This window comes from Hyaena hyaena, unplaced genomic scaffold, assembly GCF_003009895.1.
Source record: "Hyaena hyaena isolate Hyena2069 unplaced genomic scaffold, ASM300989v1 scaffold_28, whole genome shotgun sequence".
Lineage (NCBI taxonomy): Eukaryota > Metazoa > Chordata > Mammalia > Carnivora > Hyaenidae > Hyaena > Hyaena hyaena.
Window position 1 is genome coordinate 5,925,883 of NW_024080660.1, and position 27,280 is coordinate 5,953,162.

General features: G+C 55.1%; 1 protein-coding gene across 7 annotated transcripts; it reads left to right on the plus strand.

The window, feature by feature from the left end:
• Window positions 1-996: 996 nt before the first annotated feature.
• IKBKE (inhibitor of nuclear factor kappa B kinase subunit epsilon) lies at window positions 997-25,346 on the plus strand. 7 transcript variants are annotated; one of them, XM_039227480.1, is made up of 22 exons: window positions 997-1,240; window positions 1,827-1,914; window positions 3,544-3,661; window positions 4,358-4,498; window positions 4,933-5,062; window positions 6,529-6,710; window positions 7,146-7,306; window positions 8,183-8,293; window positions 8,577-8,756; window positions 9,373-9,569; window positions 10,303-10,367; window positions 10,447-10,538; window positions 10,682-10,768; window positions 14,502-14,577; window positions 14,699-14,811; window positions 16,588-16,664; window positions 19,250-19,289; window positions 20,055-20,156; window positions 21,317-21,413; window positions 22,143-22,255; window positions 22,483-22,554; window positions 24,507-25,346. In XM_039227480.1, the coding sequence occupies exons 3-22, from the start codon at window positions 3,575-3,577 to the stop codon at window positions 24,538-24,540; spliced, it is 2,157 nt and encodes a 718-aa protein (XP_039083411.1). In that variant the 5' UTR covers window positions 997-1,240; window positions 1,827-1,914; window positions 3,544-3,574; the 3' UTR covers window positions 24,541-25,346. The 7 variants fall into 7 exon arrangements, with proteins under 7 accessions (XP_039083411.1, XP_039083412.1, XP_039083413.1 ...); XM_039227481.1 differs by having other exon boundaries at window positions 1,827-1,913; window positions 3,547-3,661; XM_039227482.1 differs by lacking the exons at window positions 997-1,240; window positions 1,827-1,914 and adding an exon at window positions 3,215-3,254 and having other exon boundaries at window positions 3,543-3,661.
• The last annotated feature ends 1,934 nt before the right edge of the window (window positions 25,347-27,280 follow it).

Below are 27,280 nucleotides of genomic sequence, written 5' to 3' on the forward strand. Positions count from 1 at the left end.
GGCAGGTGGAAAGCTGTGAATCCGGAATGGAGAGCCAGAGGGGGTCGTGGAACATTTCTCCTGGTTCCACCATGAACCAGCAGGGCAGGGCCTCTGGGCAGGCCCACAGCAATGCCTCTGGCTGTGGGGTTATCAGCAGGTATATCTGTGTTCTTGGCTGGACTCCTGTTCTCTAGGGGCGGGGCTGCCAGAGGAAACCACCAGGTGTGGCCATGGGAAAGTCCCTCCAACATTCTATAGAAACATGGAATTTCCTGGTTTTAACCGTTTCTTATCCAACTGCCGTCTTGGAGTTGACCAGAACAGTGCAGACCTCTCCAGATTCCTCGGAAATTTGATGTGGGGCATTGAATCTTGACTAGGACATTGGCACACCTATGTGCCAGCCCCAGCAGTCTCTGAAGATGATGGGCAAATGTCTAAAGGTGTGTGGGCCTCAGTGCCTTTGAAGTCGGTAAAGCACTTTCCAGTTTCCCCAGCATTCCCATACCTGTGTTCCCAGTAGTTGCCCACACAACCAACGGAGTAAATGTTACTAACCTTGATGAAGAAACCGGGAAGGGATTGTGGGCTATGCTCAAGGTCACCCTGGAGGGCATAACATGGGTTCCAGTGTTTGCTCTTGGGCCTCTGCAGGCTCCCTGGGAAGATAAGTCAGACCCAATTTCTGGGGTGGCAAGGCACTGGTCCTGGACCTCCCTGGAGTCAGGGTGTGTGAACTCCATCTTCCCAGGTTAACTTGCCCAGCCTGCTAGGTGGACTCTGGGCTGGGTCCTGGAGTTCCCTGCTCCATGAATGGCAGATGCCCAGAGGGCACCCTGCAGCCACCGCCACCACCCAGCCTGTTCCAGGCCTCTCCGTGCCTCTGGTGTCCCGCCACCTTCATTTGGGAGCTCAGAGCATCCTTTCTCCTTCCTGCCTGAGGGCGGCCGCAGCTCAGCTGCCTCTGTCCCTTTAAGAGAGAAAGAACCAAATCAGGAAGTGTGAGAGAGCTGGGCCGGCTCGGAGCAGAACAGAGTGTCTGCCCACGGGGAGCTGGGGAGGACACCCTCTGCCCCCAGCCCTCCCAGCTCCAGGGGTGGCGCACTGCCCCTGCAGCCGACCCAGCCTTGGGGTCCCCCGGGGGCCATGGCCACCAGGATGTTACGCGCACAGCCCGGGAATGACAGCACACGCTGAAAACTCGGTGGGTGCCACGCGCTCCCACAAACCTGCAAACCACCACCACAGCCAAGATGAGGTGAGTGTGCTGAGTCCGCAGGGGACACTGGACTGGGGCAGGCGCAGGGCAGCACTCTGCGGAGTGCAGGGGTGCTGCCACGTAGCCAGAGGCTCTCCCAGCCGGGTAGCGCTTCCCCAGGTCTCTCTGCCGCTTCTGGCCCCCCTTCTCTCCCTCCCCCACCTCACCGTGCCCTGCATGCCATCTCCAGCAGTCACCCTTGCAAAGGACTGCTCAGAGGTCAGAGAGAGAGGCAGGGAGGGCTGTGGCATGGAGGAGAGCTGCCATCTGCCTCCCACCCCTTTCTGGGCTCCGCTTCCCAACACCCGACACCCCGTTCAGCTTCTGCCTCCATACTTTCCTCCTGGCTGGCTCCTGGCGTCTGCCCTCACCCAGCCTGGGGTCTTTCTCCCTGGCCCCAGTCCCAGGAGTGGGGAGGAACGTCTCCTGGAGCCACTGGGGAAATGGGCTGGAAACCCCCAGCCCTGTGGGGGAGGGTGACAAACAGGAAAGGGTTAAAGGGCTGGGGCTGGTGGCCTTTGACGGAGGCTGAGAATCACAGAGCACCGAGGGGTGCCTCTCATCCGCCCTCCTCTTTCCGGTGCAGCTCAGCTCCTGGACTTGCCACAGACAGTCAACATAACAGACGCGCTCCCCAGAGAGTCTGCTCCATCCGCGGCTGCTAGAGCACCGGGGTAAGTGCGTTTGGCCGCAGTAGAGCCCCCAGGAGGAGGAAGAGGTGCAGACAGTGGGTGGGGCAGTGGGAGCCCAGGCTCCACCGCCCACCCTCATTCATCCGAGCATCTCCGTTTGCTTGCACCCGAGCTGGGGGCCGAAGTGCACCCACAGCCAACCTGATGCACCACCCAGCAGCTCCCAGGCACAGCCCTGGCGGGACCAGGAGCAGAGCCCAGGCCACGCCCTTCCAGGCTCTGCCTTTTGCACAACACTGTGCATTCCCTCTGTCGTCAGCTGCACCCTGCCCTGGCACCGGGGCTTGTGTTGGGGACCAGCCCGGGGGGAGGATTATGAAGATAGTGAAATCTGCTGCCCACCAGCTCCCCAGACTGGACCCCTGGCCTTGCCTTCCATGTGCCCTGCTTCACATCCCCAGACCCGCGGGCATCACGATCCTTCCTCAACCTCTGGGGTGAGGGGCTGACGGGCTTAGCTGATCAGTTCATTCAAGCTGAGCTATGATACTGTCTCTCTGTATCTCCATGGCTTCTGCAAAATGCACACACTGAGTACCACTGGCTTGAACCGGCCACTGGCTTGAAGTGGTCTCTGGCTCTAGGAATTGCCATTCTTAAGATTTGCATTGTTAAAAAGATTATAGAGAGAAGGCTCAAAGAAGGCTAAGGAGCTGTAGGAGTCCAGGCATGGTGACCCTAGAGTTGAGAGCCTGTCAGATGTTAGAAGAGGGAGGAGCCCTAACTAGTCCAGCCTTATTGGAGAGTATTTAAGAGGTGGTGGCCCTTCTCATGTTCCTTCTCCCAGTCATCCCGTTAAGACCAGACCTGACCCTATTTTTCAGAGAATTTAGTTTCTGAGGCTGCACTCTTGGACGCCAATTGCTTTAGAGGAACTGGCCTTCGAAGAGCACAGGATGGGGGCAAAGATGGGGAATGGAGTTGGAGAGGGTTTCAGATTGTCCCCTAGGGCTCCTGAGCCCATGGATTTGCTGATGTCTTGCCTCCCCACCCCCTTCCCATGCACACACGCACATCCTCACACACACACTGCCGGCGGCGGCACATGTCTGTCGTTCCTCTCTGGAGCGGTGCTGACCTGGCCACACTGGCCGCCTGGTGCAGTTGCTAGCTCACAGCAGCAGGAAGTGGTGGGCCCAGGCGAGTGGGTGGAGAAGGGCTCCAGGCTCATGTTGCAATCTTGGAGATTTGCGGTGGTGTGGTTGACGCTGCCTGACCTGGGGCCCTTCCTTCAAGCACTGTTTCTGCTTCCTGGGACAATCCCAGGCCTGGATGTCAAACACCCAGAATTCTCAGTGCCTGGGAGAGGTAACAGAGAAAAGGTTTGTCTCTGCAGACTGGCCCATCTGGGGAGGTGGTTGGAGAAGATGGGGAGTGAGGACAGGTAGAGTGACCTGTGGTGGGACAGGCACAGGCTGTGGGCTGACAGCTCCGGGGTGGGGTGGGGGTGGGGGCTGTACTTCTTTTTAGAGAAGTTACTTAACCTTTCTATGCTTCACACTTCCTCCATCCCCTGGCCCCCAGAATGGCCACATGGAACCGTTTGGGCCACCAGCGTCCATCTCGGTTCAGGAAGGGAATCCTCGATGCCTGCGTGATCTTTTTGCTAGGCAGAAGGCAGCCAGCCAGCCACGGGCAGGAGATGCAGAGCACTGTCAATTACCTATGGCACACGGACGACCTGCTGGGGCAGGGGGCCACTGCCAGTGTGTACAAGGCCCGAAACAAGGTAGGACGCAGCTCTGGCCAGGCCCCTCATCCACGAAGTTCTTGGCTCCGTCAGCCCCCCGGTGGGCTGCGGGGCAGAGGCCTCTGGACTTTGTCCTGCATGCTCTGAAGCCAGCGGACACTGCGACTTTGGGAAGAGGTGTGGGGAGCTGAAAAGGGCCCCTCGGGGGTTAGGAGCTTCCATCAGTCACGTTTTGGGACTGGAGAGAAAGAGAGGAATACACAAGGCCATCATCCCGGGGAAGTGGCAGCAAATCTAGGAACAGCAGAGGTGGGAAGTAGGACTTGTTTGGATTTGCCCTGCCTTCGTCGCAGCGCTGTCCTGATTGTATGAGACACACTGCACCGTCCTGTCTCAAGAGGCAAAGCCAGACAGAAGGGGTTCCAATCCCAGCTCTGCTCCTGGCACCAGGGAGCGGTAGCTGCGTTGTGGTTATTGTCAAGAAAAATGGTAATAGTAACAACAGACCATCCCCCGCAAGGTATCTGGTGCGCCAAGCCCTTGTCCGCAACCAGTGCTGGACCTGCTTCGTTCCCTCTGAGTAGGGGAGGGAGCTGAGGGTGGGAGCCCCCATCCCCAACCAGGCTACCTTTGCTCATCTCTGGTGTCAGGCAGGTGGGGGGAAGCTACACGGAGGGCTGGGGGCAGGTGTACTCCCCTGGGCAGGAGCGGGACTCACATTACCCCCCATGGCAGAAATCCGGGGAGCTGGTTGCCGTGAAGGTCTTCAACACTGCCAGCTACCTGCGGCCCCGCGAGGTGCAGGTGAGGGAGTTTGAGGTCCTGCGAAAGCTGAACCACCAAAACATCGTCAAGCTCTTTGCGGTGGAGGAGACGGTGGGTCCAGTGCTTGGGTGGAGGGAGGTGGTCTTGTCCTTGACCCTCACAGGCTGGAAAGAGTCAGGTCACAAAATCGTGGAGCCATGGTCACATGCTTCTCAGCAGGTCAGCCAGGGCAGCAACCTGTAGAGTGGAGTCAAGAATATGGGGTGGGGTGGGATGTGCACGGGGAAGTAGTAAGGCCTAATCTAAGAGGGCTTCCTGGAAAAGGGAACCTTGGGCTCAGGTTAAAGTGTGGGGTCACTTTAAGGCCAAGGAAAGAAGGCCAGGCCATAAGCTGGGACCTAGAGAATGGGGGCTTTGGGAGAATGGGGGCTTTGGGCTCTAGGCTGAGTCACCCCCTCTTGAGAAAGCTGGTTCCTCACATAGCAATGGAAGGGGAGGAGATTTGCCTTCAGCCCCAAGCCTCCCTGTCTCTGTCCCACCCACAGGGGGTTAGCCGGCAGAAGGTGCTGGTGATGGAGTACTGCTCCGGCGGGAGCCTGCTGAGCGTGCTCGAGAGCCCCGAGAATGCCTTTGGGCTGCTGGAGGATGAGTTTCTGGTGGTGCTGCGCTGTGTGGGTGAGCCCCTCCCTGACCCCCACCCAGAAGTCTTCCCTCTGCTTCCCTCCTTCCTCATCAGACCAGCCCCAGGCCCAGCCCTCAGGGGAAGCCGCAGAGTGTCCAGAGTGTCCGGCATTTCTGAAACAAGTAACCAAACACAGAAGACATTCCGTCCCTAAGAAGCTCTTTGTTCACAGACCAGGACAGAATCTGTCCAGGGTCCAGGACAGACACCGATGAATGGACAGAATCCAAGCATAATACAATTTTGGATTGCGAGTAACTTGTTCTGCGAGTGTTCTGCAAGACGGGCAAACATGTCTAATAAATTTTAACTTGATAAACAAGCAAGGTCTTGCAATACGAGGAGTACGTGACGCCGAACGTCACATGGTCACAACTGAGCCAATGGTCCTTGAAATTTGCTTTGATATACAAGTGCTTTGGATTACAAGCATGTTTGTAGAACAAATTACGCTCGCAAACCAAGGTTTGATCATATCTGACTCCTGCTAATAAGCAGTCTAAAACTCCAGCCTAAAATACAATTCTTAAAGCAGTCTGTCCACCAGAGTTCATAGCAGCGTCATTCAGAATAGCCATGAGATGAAACAACCCACATGCCACAGACAGATGAATGCACAAGCAAGATAGGGTATATATCCATATAGTGGGTTACGATTCAACCTTAAAAAGGAATGAAATTCTGACACATGCTATATGTGGATGAACCTAGAAGACACTGTGCTAAGTGAAGTAAGTCAAGGTCAAATCCATAGGGACAGAAAGTCGAATGGCATGTGGCGGGGGCAGGGGGAGGCACGCAGAGCGATTGTTTAATAGGTAGAGTATCTATTTGGGACATTGGCAACGCTGTGGAGATGTATGGTGGTGACGGCCATGCAACAGTGTGAATGGACTTAATGCTACTGAAGTATTTACACTGAAAATGGTTAAAATACTAAATGTTATGTTATATATATTTTATTACAATTTTTAATTCTTTTAGTGTTTATTTTGAGAGAGACAGAGGGTAAGCAGGGGAGAGGCAGGGAGAGAGGGAGACACAGAATCTGAAGCAGGCTCCAGGCTCTGAGCTGTCAGCACAGATCCTGATGCGGGGCTCAAACCCATGAGGCGTGAGATGATGACCTGAGCCAAAGACAGATGCTTAACCGACTGAGCCACCCAGGTGCCCCTATTACAGTTTTTAGAAATAAATCAGACAAGAAGGGGGATGCCATCCTTGGGGAGGCAGAGGAACCATCCTTCTTGATTTCTTAGAGAATCCCAGTGGAGCCTCGACACCATGTCTTTGGGCCCCCCTCCTTTGCCCTGTGCCCATGTCTGTCCTGCTTTTTCTTTGGCCCTGTCAGCCCATGCAAACTCTCTATCTGGACCCAAGGACAGTCTTCTCCCCAAAAGAAGCCCCACTTCTGAGCTGTTCCTGGCCAGAGAGCTAGCAGCCCTCCCTCTGTCCCCAGTGGCCGGCATGAACCACCTGCGGGAAAACAGCATCGTCCACCGAGACATCAAGCCTGGAAACATCATGCGCCTCATGGGGGAGGAGGGGCAGAGCATCTACAAGCTGACAGACTTCGGGGCCGCCCGGGAGCTGGATGACGATGAGAAGTTTGTCTCTGTCTATGGCACTGAGGAGTACCTGGTGAGCGGGGTGTTGAGTAGGGGCTCTGGTCAGTCTCCCTGCATGGGGCACGGTATCTGTCACCCCTGCACCCCAACCAGAAGAAGTTATTCTGTTCTCTGAGATGGAAAAGGTGGTGCTGCACCCTGCCCGGGCCCCCTGTGCCCAGGACCCGGAAAGAGACAGAATCCCAAGCAGGCTCTGCTGTCAATGCAGAGCCCAATATGGGGCTTGAACTCATGAACTGTGAGATCACTACCTAAGACAAAATCAAGAGTTGGACGCTTAACTGACTGAGCCACCCAGGCGCCCCCACACCCAATTTTGAAATGACAAAGGAGGTGGTTCTGATAGTTCTGTTTTCATCAAAGGTGGTGGGAGGAGGCGTGATGGACGGGGGCTCCGGCCCTTGCCCACCCGCCGCTCCGTGGCTGCTCTCCCTTCTCCCTTTCACAGCACCCTGACATGTATGAACGGGCAGTGCTTCGCAAGCCCCAGCAGAAGACATTCGGGGTGACCGTGGATCTCTGGAGCATCGGGGTCACCCTGTACCACGCAGCCACCGGCAGCCTGCCCTTCGTCCCCTTCGGTGGGCCACGGCGCAACAAGGAGATGATGTACGGCGGGCCGCAGGCAGGGAACGAGAGCGGATGGGCCCCGGGCCTTCCTCCACGGCTCCCTGCTGTATCGCCTTGAGCACCTCTCACTCTGTGGTCCTCCTCTGGGCCACCCCCACCCAGGCTCCTTTCTGATCCTTGGTTATCAGCCAGTCAGACAAGAAGCTGAGCCCTGCCCTGACTGATGGGAGATGATCACAGTCCCTTATCTTAGCTCGGTGCTTCCCTTTAGCGCTCCCCCCCCCCACCACCACCACCACCCCCCGCTTTGTGTCACCCACCTCAACTGAGGCTCCAAAGCTTGTGGGACCTGCCAGGGTCAAAGGAGGGGCAAGGACCCAGCCCCCCGCCCCCCATCCCTGGTGGGAGGCCTTCCAGGTTTCCTGCTGGCTGATCCAGAAGTAGCTGGAGACAGCCACTGCTCCTGCTGAGGGCACTGCCCAGAGCAGAAGAGGTTCAAGGTAGATTCGTGGGAAGGTTGAAACATCTACCCTCAGCTCAAGGGTCCAGCTGTGTGGAACCCGGACTAGGTTAGGTTAGGGCAAGGGGAAGGAGATGGGCAGGCGACAGGCGGGGGCTGGCAGGGAAGGTGGGACTTTGAGGGAGGGCCTGTGAAGTGGAGCACATTGACGACAGAGGTGCCGAGGCGGCCAGACCCGGGGAAGCGCAGTAAGGGGGTGGAGGAAGTGGACAGTGGAAAGGGGCAGAGAGCTTGTCTTACTGGCCAAGGGCCAGGACTCCCAAATTCCATTTCCAAGCTAATTCAGAGTGGCTGGCTGATAGGAACCAACACCCCGAGCCCCCCATGCTAAGTTTGCCATCCATTGAAGTGTGATGGGCCAGGAGCCCCGCTGACCTGGTCCTGCCTAGCCCCAGGTACCGGATCACCACGGAGAAGCCGGCCGGGGCCATCGCAGGCACTCAGAAGCGGGAGAACGGGCCGCTGGAGTGGAGTTACACCCTCCCCATCACCTGCCGGCTGTCCATGTGAGTGGGGTCCTGCAGGAGGGACAGAAGACTGGAGTCTGAGCTGGTGTCACCTACCCCTGCCGCTAGAGCCCTACGTCTGAGGCCCCTCGCATGCAGTCAGCCTGGGTGCACAGCCTTCCCCTTCCACCTCACTGTTTCTTCCGGCGCTTCCTCCCCATCCCACCCTGCCCACCACCTTGGTCCTAGCTCTGGGGGGCATTCTCATGGAATGCCCTGTTACCTGCTCAAAGAGGACAAGTCTGGGCCCTGGGCCCTGACCGTCGCCGTGTCCTGGGCACAGGGGGCTGCAGAGCCAGCTGGTGCCCATCCTGGCCAACATCCTGGAGGTGGAGCAGGCCAAGTGCTGGGGCTTCGACCAGTTCTTTGCGGAGACCAGCGACATCCTGCAGCGAGTGGTTGTTCATGTCTTCTCCCTGTCCCAGGCGGCCCTGCACCACGTCTACATCCACGCCCACAACACGTGAGTGAACGATGGAGGCCCCAGAACCTCTGCCCAGGCAGAAGGGTGTATGCTAGGCGGCACTCTGTGGGCTGTTGAAATAGGAGAGCTTCTGGCTGCAATCTTAGTTTGGAAAATACTAGTTCCACAAAGTTAATGTAAAACAGTCCTTCCTTTGCTGTTAGACTCCAGAGATTCAGCAACCTTTACAAGGGTAGTGTGTGCACACACATGCATATGTGAGTGTGCATGTGTACATGTGCGTGTGCGTGTGCGTGTGTGTGTGTTGGCAATGTATTTCCCAAACACATTGCTCATAGATACCTGTATTTCTGGAGAATTTTATAGGACTCGGTGAGTTTTAGGGGGAATGTTACAGGAAAGGGGTGCAGAGGCAGAGGCTGGGTATCGGAGCTCCTGTGTTCTGTTCCTACCGTCTCCGGCCACCCTAACACATGAGCTCTAACCTTTGTCTCCCCACCCTTGATAAGAGAGGACGTTACCCAGTCCCTCCCTTTGAAAAGCTTAGCCCTGTCCATGGATGAAGGCTTAGCTGGGGTTTGGGTCACCTGGACCCCTACCCTGCCTGCTGACACTTCCTGCCCTCCCCCTCCCCCCTGCCCCCCTGTGCCTTTAGGATAGCCATCTTTCTGGAAGCCGTGTACGAGCAGACCAGCGTGGCCCCCCAGAATCAGGAGTACCTCTTTGAGGGTCACATCTGCGTCCTTGAGCCCAGCCTCTCGGCACAACACATCGCCCACACGACAGCAAGCAGCCCCCTGACCCTCTTCAGCATGGCCAGTGAGACCCCCAAGGGGCTGGCCTTCAGGGACCGTGAGTAGGGCCACAAAGGCTGGCTCTTCTTTGCTATGAGGGGCCGGAGTTTACTATCCAGGGTGTTGATAAATGTTGCTGTGGGTGTTTCTTTGTACCCACAAGGTGCAGAAGGCAGATCTGGCCTCTAGTTCTACCATGCCTCTGAAATGCTGTGTGATTCAGGCTGGTGGCTTGACCTCCCTGGGCTTCACAGTATCCACGGAGCTGTGAAAGACACTTTCAGTTGAAACAGGGGGATCTGGGTTTAATATGATTTCCATTCTCTGCCATCGGTGGGAAGGCCTTGGATAGTTTGGGTTGGAGGAAGCAGGAGCCCAAGGTGATGGAGTGAAGGAAAGGTGGTCAGGGTCCCAGAGCTTTGTCTTCCAAGTTCTAGAAAACATGTCATTTCTTCTCATTTGAATGATGCCAGTCTCATCCTCCTCAGGGTCTCCTATGCTGGAAAGGAGAATTAGCCTTGAGACTCCAGGGCACGAGGGTGGTTTTAGCCCATCTTCTGGCTGTTTCTGGGACCTTTGGCGTGAGGCTGCAGTTCTCCAAAGAGGACATGAGGGGGCAATGAGAGACTGCAATTGTAAAGGAGCATATAAAGTACATTTATTTAGGCTGGGGGGTGAGGGGGCTCTGCATGAGGTGGGAGGCTAGAGGTGAGGGCAGATGTGCATGGTGAATGAGGAAAGATGAACTTAGGGTTCTTCCAGACCCCCTCAGACAGGGTCTTTGTCTGCAGCCGCTCAGGACATCCCCAAGTTCTTCCCCAAAGTGGACCTGCAGGCAGATTATAGCACTGCCAAGGTGAGAGGCAGCCCATGGGGGGGAGGGGGGTGCAGGGGAGAGGGGTGGGGAACCTACCACTGTCCCCTGTGTGTTTCAGAGCGTGCTGGGCGCTGGCTACCAGGCCCTGTGGCTGGCGCGGGCCCTGCTGGCTGGGCAGGAGCTAATGCTTCGGGGGCTGTACTGGTTTGTGTGAGTACCCCCAAGGGCTGGGCAGGAGGGCAAAGCCGGGAGGCAGGATAGACCCCTCCCACATGGTCCTGGGACCCTTCCCACGGGTGCAGGGCGCTCGCCCCCCAGGGAGGACGGAGCTCTGACTCGGCACACCTTGGCAGGGAGACGCTCCAGGCCACGTGCAGGCGGACACTGGAGGTCACGCGGATGACCCTCCTGTTCCTCAGCAGCAGCCTGGGCACCGAGAGGTGGGTGTCCTGCCCAGCACAGGGGCGCGCTGCCTCAGGTGTGAGGCTGGCTCGGACCCCTCAGCCCTTCTCTGCCTGTCTTTCACCCCCAATATTTCCAACCACGCTCTTCTCCACACACCCAGAGCTCGGGCCCTCCCTGCCATTCAGGCGAACAGAGAGCACTCCTACCCTGTCCCTCATTCCCCACCCTGCTAGGTGACTGTACACGCCTCCCCTGCACTGTAGGAGGTGAGGGGAAAGAGGTCCCTGGGACACGGCCTCAGTGGGTCCCAAGCCCCAGAGCAGCACAGCACCCCCACTGAACCTGACAGGGTTGAGGTCAGGTGGTCTCATCCCCCACACTCTTCCTTCTGTCTCTGTCCTCACCCTCTTCTTCTCCCCTGGCCCCGCCTTGGGGCTCCAATGGCCACCACTCCTCGGACTTGGGCTGATTAGGGGTGACGGGCCAGATACAAGGAGACTGGGAGAAAGGGGAGGAGGGAACCAAGCTGAGGAGTCTGGAGACGAGAAGCAGGAAGACGCCCTTGGCCTGAGCACTTGTGAGCAGTGGGCACAGCCCCCCGAATCTTGGAAGGCATGGGAGGAGGGGGCTCTGCAGGCCAGGGAAGCTGACTGTGGCTGGAGCCTTCCCCGCCGGAAGGAGACGTGTGGTGACAGAGAAGCAGTGACTGTGTGAACATGCCTGGTGTCCCCGGCCCTTACCCTCAGGAAGGTTCTGGGAGTTTCCCAGCGGTGGGTTGACTCGCTGCTCCCTTGCGTGGCAGCAGCAATGCTGATGATGGGGCAGAGAGGGTGGTAGTGGTGTGGGCGGAAGCAGAGCAGATGACAGGAACAGGGACCCTGGACTGGCTGAGTCCCCTTCACATGGTGGTAGAGATGAGGGGCTGCAGGGACACCAGCACTGCTCCTCAAACAGAGCTCTGTCCAGGGCACAGAAAGGGGGTCCAGGGATAGATGTGGCCTCATGCACACAGAGGGTCCACGTTCCCCTGCAGTAGGGAGCCCTTCCCAGGTGATAGGATGGTTGGGTAGAGGAAGACTAGATAGGGGTAGAGGCAATCATGGAGGTCTTCATGGAAGACTTCTTTTAAGGCCAGAGTGAAAGATAATACCTTGAGTTGGAAGGTCCTGTGCAGAGACAGACAAGGGAGCTGTGATTGAAGAGACTGGGGGAGGGATGATGGTGAGGTTTCTTGAAGCCATAGTCAAAATGGGAAAAATGGAAAATATCCCAGAGTGAAGGTAGAGCAGGATGGAGGGGTGGAAAGGAGGGGAGAGAATGCATGGAGGTTCTGGAAGGTCCATTTGGCAGATTGGACCCCGATAAGATGGCCAGTAGAGTTCTACTGTAGGTTCTCGAACAGGAAAGAAATGTGTAGAGAAAGCACTTGCGGTACTTGTCTGCCCACCTGCCCTGGCCTGAGGACTGTGGAGAAGGGACAGCCCAGCCGTGGGCCTGGAGTCCGGGGTCTGCTGACCATTGTTTTCCCCTTTCTGGCTCCAAGGCCCCTCAGAGGCCTCGAGAAGGCAGGCTCAGGGGTGGCTGCTTCGAGAAATATCTCAGCCTCCCACCAAGGAGGAGCATGGAGAGTGGAAAGATCGCTGAGCGGAGACTCAGAGGGCCAGTCCCCGCTCTTCACTATGGACCTCAGGCCACTGTTCTCTCTCCCCACCTGAGCCACTATATTTCCTCTTTTTGAAAATGAGAGAACTGGATGATCTCTGAGGCCTCCCGCCTCTGATGCTTTATGATTCTATTCTTTTTTGAACATCCTTAGACCTGTCGATTCTGGGGTCTGAGATACTTTAATAAGCACCAGGCATAAAGTGGCTGCCACTGCCCAGCTGGTCACTCACCTCTCCCACAGCACACTCCTCCTGCCATGGGCTCCCCAGGACGGGCCCTCCAAGCCAGGACCCTTTGGCAGAGTGTCTTTGCCTTTGTCCCAAAGCTCCCTGGTCACCATGGGCAGCTGCGGCCATGCCGTGGCACCGTTCAGCTGCCAGGACTTGCTCAGGGAGCCCCAGTGCTTCCCCCATGCCCACCCCCAATAAGCGTGTGTCCCTGATCTCTAGCTGAGAGCTTTAGCTGTTTGATCCCCACAAACACTTTCCTGGGTGGCAGAAAGGAGATTTGTCTCCCCATTATGTACATGAAGAATCCAAGTCTTGGAGAGCTGAAGTGACTGAGCCCAGAGCACACAAGACAGGCAAGGTGGCGGCTACGAGTCGCACTCAGACCCATCTCCCCTGACTCCCTACCCTGCTGGACCAGGCCAGCTTCCTCCTCTTCTGCCAGCAAATATTCCACGCCCTAAGGTCCATTTCTGCGTTCACTAATTCATTCCACAACCATGTATTGAGGAAGCATTGTGTGCTGAGCACTTTGCCAGGCACTGGAGATATAATGGTGAGCAGAGTGGGTAGCATGCCTACCCTCAAGAGGCTTCCAGTTCATTCCTAACCCTCTCCCATCTTCTTTCCGTACCCCCACCATTCCCAACCCAAAGCACACGGGATTCTTTCCCCCTGAATGTTATTGTGATAGAAATAGTGTATGCTAATTGTAGAAAGGTGGAGAATACAGATAAGCAAGCATGAAATACAAGCGCCACGTCCTATCGCCCAGAGCTGGGCTACCACACTTGAGTAGTACACACCCTTTTAGGTAGTTCTCTACTCCATGCATTTAACTATATATATTCACCAGCATGAGATTTTTATAGCACTTGCTCTTCTAGAACCTTTTTCTCAGCTGACGAGCTCTCCAGCCCCATGCCAGTACATTTTCATCTCATCCAAAGTAATCTATAATCAAAGTGGTCCCCGGCTTTACTTTTTTAGCTTCTTTTATCCAAAACAGGATCCAATCCAAGACCACACTTTGTGTTTACTTGTTATGCTCCTTAAATCTACTTTAATCTAGACTGGCCGCCTCTCCCCCTTCATGACACCAGCCTGTTGGAGGGACAACACCCATCGTCCCACTTTCTAGACTCCCCTCGTGCTTCCTCTTGATACCCTTCGGTTTTTTTTCTTCTTTTGCAGCATTTCATATAGACTGAGAGTTCTGAAGCCTGGACTCGAGTTGAACATTTTTTTGGCTAAATCCATCACAGATGACACCGAGTACACTTCGTATCTTCCCCTCATTGGGTGGGAACAGGCTAATTCCTCTATTGTGCGGTCACATTTTCCCTGTGAAAGAAACAGTGTGCTGTTACTTTGGCACCGCACAAGTTTCCATGCCTTAATCATGAGTCACTTATTTTAACACCGTGCCCAAGCAAATAATTTCACTGGGGGCAACACAATGCTAATCATTCCAGGTCCTGGAATATTATTGGCTAGTATCCTGTAAAATATTGCTTTTCCCTTATTAGTAAGTTATTAGTTATCATAAAATACAGTATCTCCTGGGAAGAAAATTTAGTTTTTCCTTTAGTTGTAAGGATTTCGTTAACAATCGGCTTGCTTCATGGACTCATGAATTTTCATAGATTCCCGTTGTTTCCATCGACCTCAATCTTTACTCCTTGCAGTTCTCAGCAATGGTACGACTTTGGTGATTAGGGGCCTCTTGAAGTTAGTTCCTCTGATCCAACCACAAAACTCCCCAGATACCCCAGAAGCCAGCAAGGCTGTCCCAAAGATGTCATCTTCAACATGCGGTCCCGGAGCTCTGCCTCCCAATCCCCCAGACATGTCCTTTCTCTGTCCTTCCCTGGAGGTTCAGCAGTGTGACTGGGATGCCTGAGATGCAGGAACTGAAGAGAATCACAGAGCTGAGGTCCAAGCTGCGGGCTGTGAGTGAGGCTGGGGCTTGGGAGGACTGTCAAGAGCAGAGCTGGGGGGGGAGTCAGGCCGCCATCAGCACCCCGAGCTGAGGACCCCCTGGGTGTCTGCCCTTTGTTTTTTGTCCTCTAGTTGGCTGAGGCCCTCTCCAGATGTTCCCACAACATCACAGAGACCCAGACGAGCCTAAGCAACCTGAGCTCCGAGCTGATGAAGAACCGGGATCAGGTACATGCGGACAGAAGGTCTGTGGGATTTTCCTTTTTGGTTGGGTGGGGGTGGGGGCAGGGATGCACAGCTCAGAAGGTCCAGCAGGCTTTTAAGGAATCAGTCCGCTTGCTTCTTTATCAGGGCAAGGGTGCTGGGGCATGGGGTAGTGGTGTGGGAGCCAAGAATGTGTAAGATCGTCCCCTGAGGCTGGCCAGAAGGAGAAAAGGATCTGGGGTCCTGCACCCCTCTAGGAGTTCAGAGAGCAAATCTTAGTAGGTGCAGCAGTTCTAAATAAAGGAATCATTTTGTTCCATTTCTCTTGTGAACCTTTGCTCAGCTCTTTCCCCGGATTGGCCCTCCTACTTGTATCATCTCATTTAATCCTCAAAATAGCAATACTACTAGTATGCTGCTTTTGTAGACGAGGCACCTCACACAGGGAGGTTAATGTGCCCCGGGTCACAGCCAGTAAATGACACATGACAGTGGTGGGGCTTCAAGTCAGGTGTGCCCGCTTCCAAAGCCTATGTGCTTGGCCTACACCAGGGATTTACACCCTCTAAAGCCTCATTCTCTCTTTCAACAAACATAAGAATGCCCACCCCCACCTCCTAGCCTGGTGCTTTGGCTTCACCCTGACCAGTTGCCCAGTGCCTACACAGATCCATAACCTAGGCCCTCAATTCCAAAACCAAAGAGCTTTGAAACCTGTAGGGTTTTTTTGTTTTGGTTTGGTTTGGTTGCAAAACTTGACCTCAGCCGACATGAGTCTTCTTTTTAGTCTCTTCATCCCACCTACGGTGAATATTCTTAGAGTTCTCTGAACATGGAGTGTATTTCACAAGGGATGCTGTTCCACGATAGAGTCTATGTAACGAGTTACCTCTCTAAAATCAGAAGACCCTGAATTCAGACCGTATCTAGCCCGAGTCTTTTGGATAAAAACCGGTTGTGAGGTTTCATTCACTCTATGTTCTCCAAAGGGCAGGTGACCCGCAGAGCCCTGGGAACCCACTTGGGCCCTGCCCAGAGTAGGGGTGAGGAAGAGCACCCCTCCCCTCCACAACACACACACACACACACACACACACACACACACTCTCACACACTCAACATCTCAAACGCAGTGTTTGTAACTAGCCTGAAAAGGGGAAGGAAGAAACAATAATGACCTTAAACTCTAAGGGGTGAAGGTCCTTGAGAGGTCATTTCCCTCATCCCCTTGCCTCCAGGCAAGATTGAGGATCCTTGAATTCATTCTCCTTTTAGACAGGGATTGTTGATCCATTATTTAAGCACCTTCTGTGTGCCAGCCGTTGAATATACCAAGAGGGCACTATTTCTATTCTTCCCAGGAAACCAGAAGAGAGATTTCTGTTCTACTCCCATCTGCTCCAGGCACGCCCAGATTCTCAGGGTCCAAGGCTCCTTCCTGGATTCTGTTCTCAAGCCTTCTAGTGTAGCAAAGGCCATTCTGTGGCCTGTCCCGCTTGGCTTTTTGTCTGTCTTACCTCTTACTAAACACCTCATGTGTGTATGTGCATGTGAGAGAGAAAGAGACAGCGAGAGAAAGAATAACCATGGGAATGAGAGGTGGCTGGCTGGCCCCAAGGCACTTCAGGCAAGCTTAGGTACAGGAGAGTCACTCTCATTTCCAGACTAGCCCTCAAAACTGTGGCAATGAGGCTCCTTCCGCAGGCAGGCAGGTCCCCCGCAACCCCCACCCCTGCCGGCCATGCCATCCCCTCCCTCACCCTTTACTCTGTGCTGTTTGATTCTCCCATTGCCTGGTCCCTGTCTCCGGCCTACAGCATCCAGCAGGTTCAGTGCTGTTTGGACAAGATGAACCTCATCTACAAACAGTTCAAGAAATCCAGAATGAGGCCAGGTGAGCCTTGGGGAGAGTGAACTACTCCCCGTTCTCTCGCTTCCCTCCCGTCTCTCCCTCCTTCCTTCCTTCCCTCTGCTTATCCGGCTCTTCCTCAATGCACCACCGGTGTGGCTGCTGGAGGCCCCTATGTGGATGGTGCATGTGGGGCCAGCAGGGGTGCAGCTGGCCTAGGGCAGGGTCCCCATGTAAAGTGAGGGATGTGATGCCTGTACCTACGTAAGAGGCTTAGGTGGCATGGTTGGGGGACTCAGCTGGCTGGAGGCTGGCTGCTACGGGAGAGATGGCCTTCGAAAGAGACCCTCAACTCTGCAGGGCACTTATAGTTTAAGGAATGTTTCCCTATCCACTGTGTCTTTTGGCTCATTAAAATAGCCAGGTTTCCCAGATAAGGGAGGATCTGAAGAAATGTCAAGTAGTCATTGGGCCAATTACTTAGCCTGTGTTTTCTACTTACCACACAAAGACCCTCTGGGCAGGAGCAGCTCATTTACAGGCTCAGGGATGGGCGGCTGCTTGCTCAAGGTGACTGCCATCATGGGACAGAGTAGTACAGAACCCAGGGGGGACCCGGGAGACCCCAGTTGGCTCTTGGCTTTGGGGAGCTAACACACCGGGAGCCAACCCTCTCCCTCTCCACCCAAGTTGCAAGCATCTCCTGATGTGTGGACTGAAGGTCTTGGTCTTGAGTGTCAAGTTCTCCTCTATCCCTAGAATTGCCTAAAAAGCACTGAGCCACAGAAATGTGATGCCAGCAACATACCTACTTGGAGTTCTCTAGGTGCCAAAATTTAAAATGTAAAAACAAAGAGCCGAAATTAATTTTCATTAATATATTTTATTTAACCCAATACGTCCAAATTGTCATTTCAGTGTGTAATCAACATAAACCAAATTATTAGAGACATTTTACTTTTTTTTTTACCCCCGTGTGTGCTAAGTCCTCACACTCCTGTGTATTTGACACTCACAGCACATCTCTATTCGGAAGCTGATTTTTTAGCAGGGTGCACTCTCATCTCACCAAAACAATAGAGCTGTGTTTTGATGGGAAAACTATCGTTTCCGCTGCTCCAGCTTTAAGTTGTTACGTAATTGACTCAGTTAAAACGAAACTCGGTTCCTCGGTCGCGCTAGCCACTCAGCGGGTGATTGGTAGCCACATGTGTCCCGCGGCCGCAGACTTGGACATACAGATCCAGATGATCTTCTCTTCTTGGGAGCCTCCGTCCTGCCTCTGGGTCTGGCTGTAGAGGGGGCGGGGAGGGTGGCACAGGAGACCGGGAAACTGAGACGCTCCTGTATCTGACGCCCAGCTGACCTCCTTGGCTGGGATTTTAGGAGAACCTCGGAAGCTCTTCTGCCTCCATCACTGGGATTCCATCCTCCTAACATCACTACCCTTCGGAGCACCTCCTGCGTGCTGGACATGACCCCCTGGGGCTGGGCATGTCTTTGATTTATTTAACGCTTGTAAAAACACTAGGCACCATTACCCTCCCCTAATTATAGCTGAGGAAAACAAGACCCTGGGATAGTAAGTAGCCCAAGCAATCCAGGTCTGGACGCTTCTAACCACTCTGCTTTACAGCCTCAAACAGTTTTGTTTCTATGAGTCTGCAAGGGTCCTTTACGAAAATTAAAAATGAAAGGAAAACTAGCCTTTGACTGCCACCCCCTGGAGGATTGAAAGACGCCATTCTGAAATATCTCCCTGGTTTTCTCTCCCCCCTCACACCCGTCCTGTGTGTCCATATGATGGATGAGGAAGCCCATTCGGGGAGGTGAGGTCATTTGCCTACCACCTCCTGCTACCAGGAGGCCGGGCTGGGACACGGAGCTGGGACTTCAGTGCTCAGCGAGCTGAGAGCAGGGCCCAGGACAAAGAGCCCAGGGAGGGGGTTGTGCTGCTAGGGAACTGGGCAGGGGGCAGCAAGGCAAGCCTCCCAGTCAGGTCATCTCTGGGAAGCCACTAGCCGGGAGGCCCATTCCCTCGAAGCCCAGGAGGGGGCAGTATCTTCCTAGCACCATGAGTAGCACAGGAGTGGCCAAGGCGGTGAAAACCAGCTCTTCTGGCAAAAGTGGCTGGTCCAAGAAGGGGGGAGGTAGAGAATGGAGGCGAGGTTCAGGGCGGTGGCCTGGCTTACCCAGCTCATTGCTGCAGAGCTCAGCTGGCTCTGCCTGCGGCTTAAATGGTGGGGAATGGGGCCTGCGGGTGCAGGCATAAGCCACTTGGGAGGGGACCTGATGAGGAGCTAGGGCTGACCACGAGTCCTCCAAGGTCCTCATCCACCTCATCCTGCCCTGACGTCTCCCCAGTATCATCTCTCCACCCCTGGCCCCAGGAGCCCCGCGGCAATTTCTCTGCAGCTTCGTGCCCCACCCCCTCACCCCCCGCTTGGCATAATGCAGTTTGCTGGCTGCTTGCTTCACTCCTGCTGCCCCTTCCTGGGTCCACTGGGCTGTGAGCTCCCAAGGGCCCAGGCTGAGCCACCTTCATCTTTGTCCTTGTCCCCCAACCCTCATGGCATTCTGTTTTGTTGACTCACTGGACAAGTGACACCATCCCTATCTGTTTCATTCAGGCCTTGGCTACAACGAGGAGCAGATCCACAAGCTGGATAAGTGAGTGGCCTGCGCCCCTTGCCCCCTTGCAGGTGGGTGAGCGGGAGGGTGGGTGTCGCAGGGGAGGAGCGATGCTCTGCGCCTGACCGGATGTGCTGGAGGGCTCTGATCTGGGCCCTGGTGTAGACAGAAGAAAAGCGGGTAACTGTATGTGGGGCAGGTTATCTGGGGTCGGGGAGGGAGATCGTGTAGCTGACTCAGAGGGAGGTTTCTCTGAAGCAGTCTTGATGTAACTGGATTTATTTCTAGTATGAACAGGACTGTTTGTTTCTTTTCCTGATTGTCCTCACTGACTTCCCACTTACCGCTTCTGACCTCTGCCCGTGTGTCGCCTCACGCTGCTCTCTGCTCCTCTGTGTCCTGGACTCCCCTCTCACAGGAGACCCTCCCTGTTTTCAGTGGTGACTTGTAGACTCACTCCCCTAGCTCTACACCCACCCCTAACCCATACACACACACACATACACACACACACACTCTCTCTCTCTCTCTCGGTCTCTCCAGAACCATCTCGTCTCCTCTGTGAGGAATGAGCCTGCGAGCATGTGTGTTCTCTAAGGTCCCCTTGTCCTTCTCCCACACCTCTCTGTTGCTGTGTTGTGTGTACCAGCCACTCCGAGCTCCACAATCTGTGTGTGTGAGCATTGTTTCCTGCTGGTTTGGACAGGCAGCCCCGCTATGGGCGCTGGAGACTGAGAGACACTGGCCTTGTGCACAGCGGCTCTGGTTGCTTATCTCTGTGCGTCGGGGTCCCTGTCTTTTCAGGGTGAATTTCGGTCATTTAGCCAAAAGGCTCCTGCAAGTGTTCCAGGAGAAGTGTGTACAGAGGTACCAGACATCCCTAGTCACGCACGGCAAGTGGATGAGGTAACAGTCGGCCCACCTGCTGAGCTGAGCTCATGGACCCCCCAGGGCCCTTGGGGGACGAGGGGGGACCTGCGGAGCCCTGACTGAGGGGAGGCAGGAGTACAGGCACAAAGGCCAGGACAGGAGTGGTTTTGTGCACCTGGGTGATTTCTGTACATTAGCTTATTTAATCCCACAATATCTACCCTCGGCAGTACCCACTATCACCCCACTCCACAGATGAGGAGACAGGCTCATTCTCAATCCCACACTGCTAGTAAGTAGCAGACCAAAGACTAGTCTGTGTATATGACCGCCTCGGAAATCTTCTTTCCGTGTCCCCAGGTGATTGAGTTGGGAAGCCCCCTCTCTGGGGAGAAGAGCTCTCTGGGATGAGGGCCTTAAATAGAACCCTCTCATACAGTCCCCTGTAGGAGTTTTGGGTTTTCCCTCCTCAGATGAGTCCTTCCCTCCTTCCTCTGCCTGTGGGAGCACTGCCCCCTCCTGAGGGCAGGCTCCCAGGCCTGGATGACCTGTGGGCTTGTTATGGGGCTAAGACCCAGGCACTCACCCATCCTCACATTAGAACGCAGCTCCTCCACACCCAACCCACTCCAAATTCTGATTTAATTGGTCTGAGGTCAGGCTTGCTTGTCAGCAGTTTAAAAGTGCCTCCAGGTTAATTCTAATGTGTAGGCAGGGGTGGGAATCAACCACTGGTTTATCCGTCCTTGGGTTGGTTTCCTTTTTGTGCAATGGGGAAAATGGTCCTGCTCAGTCCCTCCACACAGAAAAAAAGAGAATTCGTGAAAGCGTCCCAACCTTGATTTGCTCTGGAAATGGGGCAGTTCCCATAGTAAGTGCCCTGGGCTTCCTCTGTCCGTCTGGAGCCTAACCTGGCCGTGAGCTCGTCCTCACTGGCGTGTAGGACGGGCCCAGCCACGTGGGGTTTCACTCCCGCTGCGGTTCAGATCGGGCCCTCAGCAGTCTCAGTCCAACGTGTCCTCAGTGAGGAGTGAGGGCGTACCTGGAAAGAGGCAGATGGCCAGGACCCATCGTCTCCATCCTCTGCTGTCTGGAAAACCTCTCCACGTGTCTGGGTGGTGACCCGAAGGGCAGCTGGATGGGCCGCCGTCAGCACGAGCAAACCCAGCTCTGCTGTTTTACCTGCTCTCTTCCAGAGAGGTGCACGACACCAGGAACCACTTGCGCATGGTCAGCTGTTCTGTGGCTGCCTTTAACACAGAGGCCCAGGGAGCCCAGGAGAGCCTCAGCAAGGTGCGAGCCCTTCCGGGGGGACACTAGGGCTGCTGAGAGGAAGCCAGGTCAATCAGCCCTCCCCCCCTCCCCCATCCCGGGGCCACAGGGCCATTCCCCGAGTCCAAGCACTTTGTGGGGTTGGAGGTCTCTAACACACAAATGTGCCCTGAGGTGGAGACAGAGAATGGAAGGCACTTCCGGGTGACCTGAGACTGAAGGTCACTGCAAGGACAGAGCTTCCCAAATGCTGGAACATCTTCCTCATGCCCTGTGGAGCCGGAGAAGTTCCAGGCTACTCTTGAGAGAGGCAACATGAACTCTCTGTGGTCTTTTAGTCGGCCCTCTGGGGGCCGACACAGGCAGCTCTGGGAAGGCTGCTTCTCTGGTTCCCAGCCCGGAGCACCTGCAGCCAGCCTCGTTCCTTCAGAGGCTGGCTGGCTGCCCTGCCCCTTCTCTGCAGCTCCTGGCTCGTGCTGGGCTGCAGGGATGTGGGTTAGACCCAGAGGAGAACTTGGCAGTCTGGACCATTAAATCCAAGCACAGTTGAGTGAAGGTGGCTGTGTCAGCCACGCTCCAAGGATAGAAGCAGGGGCTTGCGGGAAAGGCGTGGGCATTCTGGGTGCCCCAGGGATGCGGGCTGGGAGCCATTTTGTTACCCTTTTCTTACCCTTCCTCACACCTCCCTTACAAAGAAACACATCTGCTGGCCCCTCCCTCCTGACTAAAAACGTGTGGCTTTCCCTTCAGATCCTTGACCAGTTATCTCACCAGCTCCTTCAGGACAGAACAAAGGAGGCTCAGGTCTCAGCAACCCCCACAGCTCCTCATCCCAGCCCTGCACTGATGGATCTGGTTCTGCAGTAAGTGCTGGAGAGGAGGGTGTGTGTGTGTGTGTATGTACATGGAAGGGAGTGGGGGGGGGTGAAGGGGGGAGGGTGCAGAGGTGAGAGCCCAAGGGGTTCTGCCTCAGGCCTGGGAGGCAGGAATCAAGAGAGTCAGGGTGGTGGGCTTCCTGGGGAAAGGGTCAGGCGGGGTGTTTCGGCCTCAACCACAGCCCCCTCCCATCTCTTGCCTCTGCCTTGGACAGCATGCAAGAGCTCTGCGAAGAGATGAAGCTGCTGGCCTTTGACCTTCAGGACAACAACCACATCATTGAAGGGTAAGGAGTTCCCACTGTGTATGGAGATGGGTGGCTCCTCAAGGCACCCTGGGGTCCCTGTGCCTGCCTATGCAGGTTTGATGACAGGTGGCCCTCTTCCAGTCACGTCGGAGCTCTGGCCTTGTCCTTAGATGGGTCGCCATCTTTGTGAGCTGTAGGCTTTCACTAGAGTCTTGGGGATGTGAACGTCAGTGCAGTCAGACGGGGGACTCAGAGGCACGTGGATTTGTGGCCGTGTCCTGCTCCTTGGGAATGTGGACTCAGCCTGATGCCTCCCCCAGACCAAGTCCTTCAACCTCCGCGACCATCCACAGAGTCCTGCTGTCCATGACCCACACCAGGAAACCACAGCACAGAACTCGGGCTAACTGCCCAAGGCCTGTGTTTCTCTGGCCCTGTGGGTTCTGTCTCGTGCACACATTCCCAGGGCCGCCACACTGCAGGCCCAGCCTCAGAGACTCTGGGTCACCTCCGGTTAGGGTCCTCTCCCCAGGGTGGGGGCGAGGGGTACCAGAGGGGGTGCAGCAGGAATCAGACTTTTGGATTTTTTGCACCAGTGAGGTTCACAAAAGAAAACTGGAGTGACAGACTGACCAACTTCTCACATAACTAAGTAGGTGCATTTGAAAGCTGCCTGCTTTTATGAAGCAGTTGTCTAGTTGTCTAGCTGTCCTGCTTTTTATAAAGCACAGTTTTATTTTATTTTATTTTTTAATGTTTTATTTATTTCTAGGAGAGAGAGAGACGGCGTGAGCAGGGGAGGGTCAGAGAGAGAGGGAGTCACAGACTGAAACAGGCTCCAGGCTCTGAGCTGGCAGCCAGCACAGAGCCCGATGCGGGGCTCGAACCCACGAACCGTGAGATCATGACCTAAGTGAAAGTCGAAAGTCAGACGCTTAACCGACTAAGCCACCCAGGCGCCCCTAAAGCACAGTTTTAATACCCAAGAAAAGGGGAGACCTAATCTCGGCATCAAGGATGGTCCTTGCCCTGAAGGTCAGAGGGCCTGTCTACGTACATACACACTTGTGCGTGTGTGCGCACGCCCCACACCCTCCCCATCACCCCCCCACCCCACCCCCGCCATCCGTCACTTCCTCACGGGACAACAGGGGCGCAGTGGAAAGAATCCCCAGAGGACCCAACCCCTCACTGCCCCTTACAAACTGCATGAACCCTGGAGGTTTGTCTGGCTCTGAGCTTCAGTTCCCTCCCGGGTGAAGTAGGAATGGTGATCCCTCCCTGCTGGGGTAACTAGGGATTAAGTAGGATGGCCACATGCAGGGAGGAGGGGGGCACAGAGGGGAGGGCTCACTAAATGGCAAGTGCTCCCAGGATCTGGGAGCTAAGGAGCCAGGGGCAGAACTTCCTTGAGTTTCAGACTGTCCTTGGGCTGAGGAGGCATCTCCTCCCAGACCTGTCCCAGCAAGGGGAGAATCCATCCTCTTAAACCCCCGCAAGGGGGAGATTCTTTCCCAAAGGGCCCTCGTGGGCAGGAAGTTCTAATTTTAGTAGGGACATAAATTTTTCTTGCTGTGATATGGAGTTTATTTACAGATAACTCAAAACTTAATTATAGTGAATGTTCACTTCCTTATTCAGAGCTGTAGCCAAAGAGCCCACAGAAACAACTCAAATTCTTCTCCCCACCTCCCCTCCTCCTGACCTTTGGCTGCATTGGATTCACCAGGGGAGCTTCTAAGAGGGCAGCTCCCAGGTCCTGCTTCCAGAGACTCTGGTGCCACCAGGGCTGGGGATTTTATAAACTCCCCAGGGGATTCTAGAGTGTAGTCAGGGAAGAGAACCAGAGTTAGGGGTCAAGGACCCGACAAGGGGACAGCTGAGGACTTGAATGGCTGGGTGCTCCTGAAAGTTGAGTGGGTTGGGTCCTGGGCTACTGGCTGCAGGCTTCTCTGCCTGGGCGGGGAACTAACTGGTAGCTTTCCTTACAGGTTAAGTAGGCCCCCAACGGCTCCCGACTCCTGATGTCCGAGCTCCTTGGGGTGCACGACATCCTGAAGCATTAGAATCATTCAGACCCTGATCTCCTGCCTGCAGTGCGGGACCGGACACGGGATGATGTCTTGTCCCGTCTCATCAGCCTACCTCTCTCCTGGCCAGCAGCTGGGAGATGTCACCAGCATTACCTTCCACTGCCTCTCTGCCGGAAGCAGCGCAGCAGGACCTGGGGGGGCCAGGCCGTCTCTGTCAGGCCCCACTGCCTGGGCTGAACTTTGGGTCTCGCACAGGCTCAGGTACGGCTCCTCTGACCCCCAGCCTGTGTGGCTAAAGCTGACAGGCCCAGAGGAGAAGAGACTGGTCACGCCCACCGGCCCATCTACCCGCCTCCTCTGGTTTACAGAGCTTCACTTCTCAGGGAACAGAAGAGGAGGCCTTAGGGGTTCCCCCAGGATGCTGGGTCAAATGACCTCATTTCAGTCTTCCTTCCTCTTAAAGGGTTTCCCGGGGAACATACAGCTCTCCCTTCTCCCACGATTTCTGGGGGTCCCCACCCTCAGCCCCAGGCACTTCAGAACCTGATTTTGCCTCTACTCTTGGTCTGGCAGAGCCTGGCAGAGTTGAGAGAATGGGTGGTCAGGGCCAGGTGCTAGTGCCCCGGGGACCCTCACCCTCCTCTCTGCCCGAGGCACTGCCGGGCCCTGGGACACTCAGCCGGCCGCAGGCAACCCGCAGTCAACAGCGAGCACAGGCCTGTAAGTCCAGTGCCCAAAGGAGATAAGAGGCTTGCACCTTGAAGAAGTGGAATAAATGTGGCGTGGCCTTCTTTTCTGTTTCTGAGTGGCTCTCGCTGGGGGAAGGCTCTTGGCTGCAGGCGGTGGGTGGGGATCTGTGACAACGAGGATTGGGAAATGGAGGCGGGACTGGTCACTTCCTGATCCCTGCCTTTCCCCTAAATGGGCCCGAATTTCAGGGAAGAGCCCAAGGAAGATATCCTGCTGGGAGGGCTTGCCTTCCCAATCTTCTCCTGACCCCAGTCATTTGGGGGAGATTTATAGGGGGCTTGGGACTTGGAGAGAAAGGCGATCTCTCCCTCACCAGCTCAAATCCACCATCTAAGTGCCTACTCCTTCCCCCCACCCCCCACCACTGTTCAAAACCTAGACTGTGTCCTGAAAATTGGGCATAAGCACTACTGTGGGTCATTCTGAGTATTCCCTCATTTTGCCTAGAAGCTAGAATGGTGCCTCGGCCTTCAGCTTTGTACAAATGCGGTCTCTCTCCCACACTACATCCAGCCTTCCCTTCAGCAGAGCTGAGCTACCCACCTAGCCTACAAGGTGGGGGAGAATGCAGTCAGGTATTCTCCCTCCCGTGAGGGGAGGAAGATGCATGGGAGACACCGTTTGTGCACTGAAGCATGAAAACAACATTGTGCTTGACTCTAGATCATCAGAAATCTTTTCTGCCCATCTTCATGAAGCTTCCATGTCCTCAGAGGCTATACCGCCTAATGACCCAGCAGGTCAGAAGTGAGGAGGCCTGGGTCCTGCATTCTGATAACTCTCCATGCAGCTTCTCTCTGGAAAAGACCAGCACCCTCTAAAAGCCCAGAGGAGGGGTACCAAGGGTCACTTGCACCAGGCCCTAAGTAGCTTCATGTATGCCATTTAGGGAGGTCCATGGGGTCATCTCTACCCAGTGGTTCAGATTCTGGGACCCCTGGAACCAGCTGCTGCCTTGACCCCCTCCACCCCCCTGCCCCGGGCCCCAGGCCATGCCTGGTCTGCTCTGCCTGCGTGAAGTTCAGGCTGACACTTCTGGCTCATCAATGGCCTTGCAGGGAAGTCCCAGAATGGGTTTTCCCTGGCAGCTGTGGCTGCCTCTGGATCACATATGCTTGGTGGAGCTCAGGAGAAGAGCCAGGGGATCCTTGAAAGCCAAGTGCAGATCTTTGGGACATGATATGATCCAGGCTCTATGATCTCATGAGCAAACCCCAGCAGAGGGCATGCTCAGAGGCTTCAGTCTGTCCCTGTGCTGGGGTGTGGATGCCTTCTCCCATTTAAACTTCTGATTTAAGGCAGGGCTTCTGACTCTGTGTGAGGAACCGGACCAAGGCCCAAGTTCAGAAGAACTTTGTAAGATCCTCAGGTGTCTGAAGACCTCTTAAACTTCCCTTTCTATTCTCTGTAGTGATTCCTAACATAACACTTAAAATGAGCCCACGCAGTTCCACAGACGTGAACCGAACACTCGCACTGTGCCAGGCCCTGTTATAGGTACCAAAATCACGCAGGTGACCACAATGCCTTGCCTACCCCTGGAGGCATTCACCTTGATGGGGGAGGCATTTCAGTGTCATGAGGAGAGTAGGAATGCACAGCTCAAGTATGGCATTATGTCACCGTCATCACAGGGGACCGTGGCTAGGTCAGGGAAGGGCTCAGGTGACAGTGGACTTGGCAGGTGAGTGGAGTTACCTCCCAAAGAAGGCATGACAGGCATCCCTGGCAGTGGGGACAGCACCAGCCACGGCATGGAAAGAACTGTGGGAATGTGTATCACTGCAGAGTAAGTTGACGTGGGAAGTCAGTGTTGAGGAAAGAGGGAAGCCAGACCCAAGAGGCCCTTGTAGGCCACACTCAGGAACTTGAGCTTTACCTCAGGGAACCATAGAAATAGGTTCAAAGCCAAGTCCAACTGGCATTTTAAAGATATGACTCTTTGGGGAAGGTGTATTGAAACCCTGTGCCTCGGTCTCCTC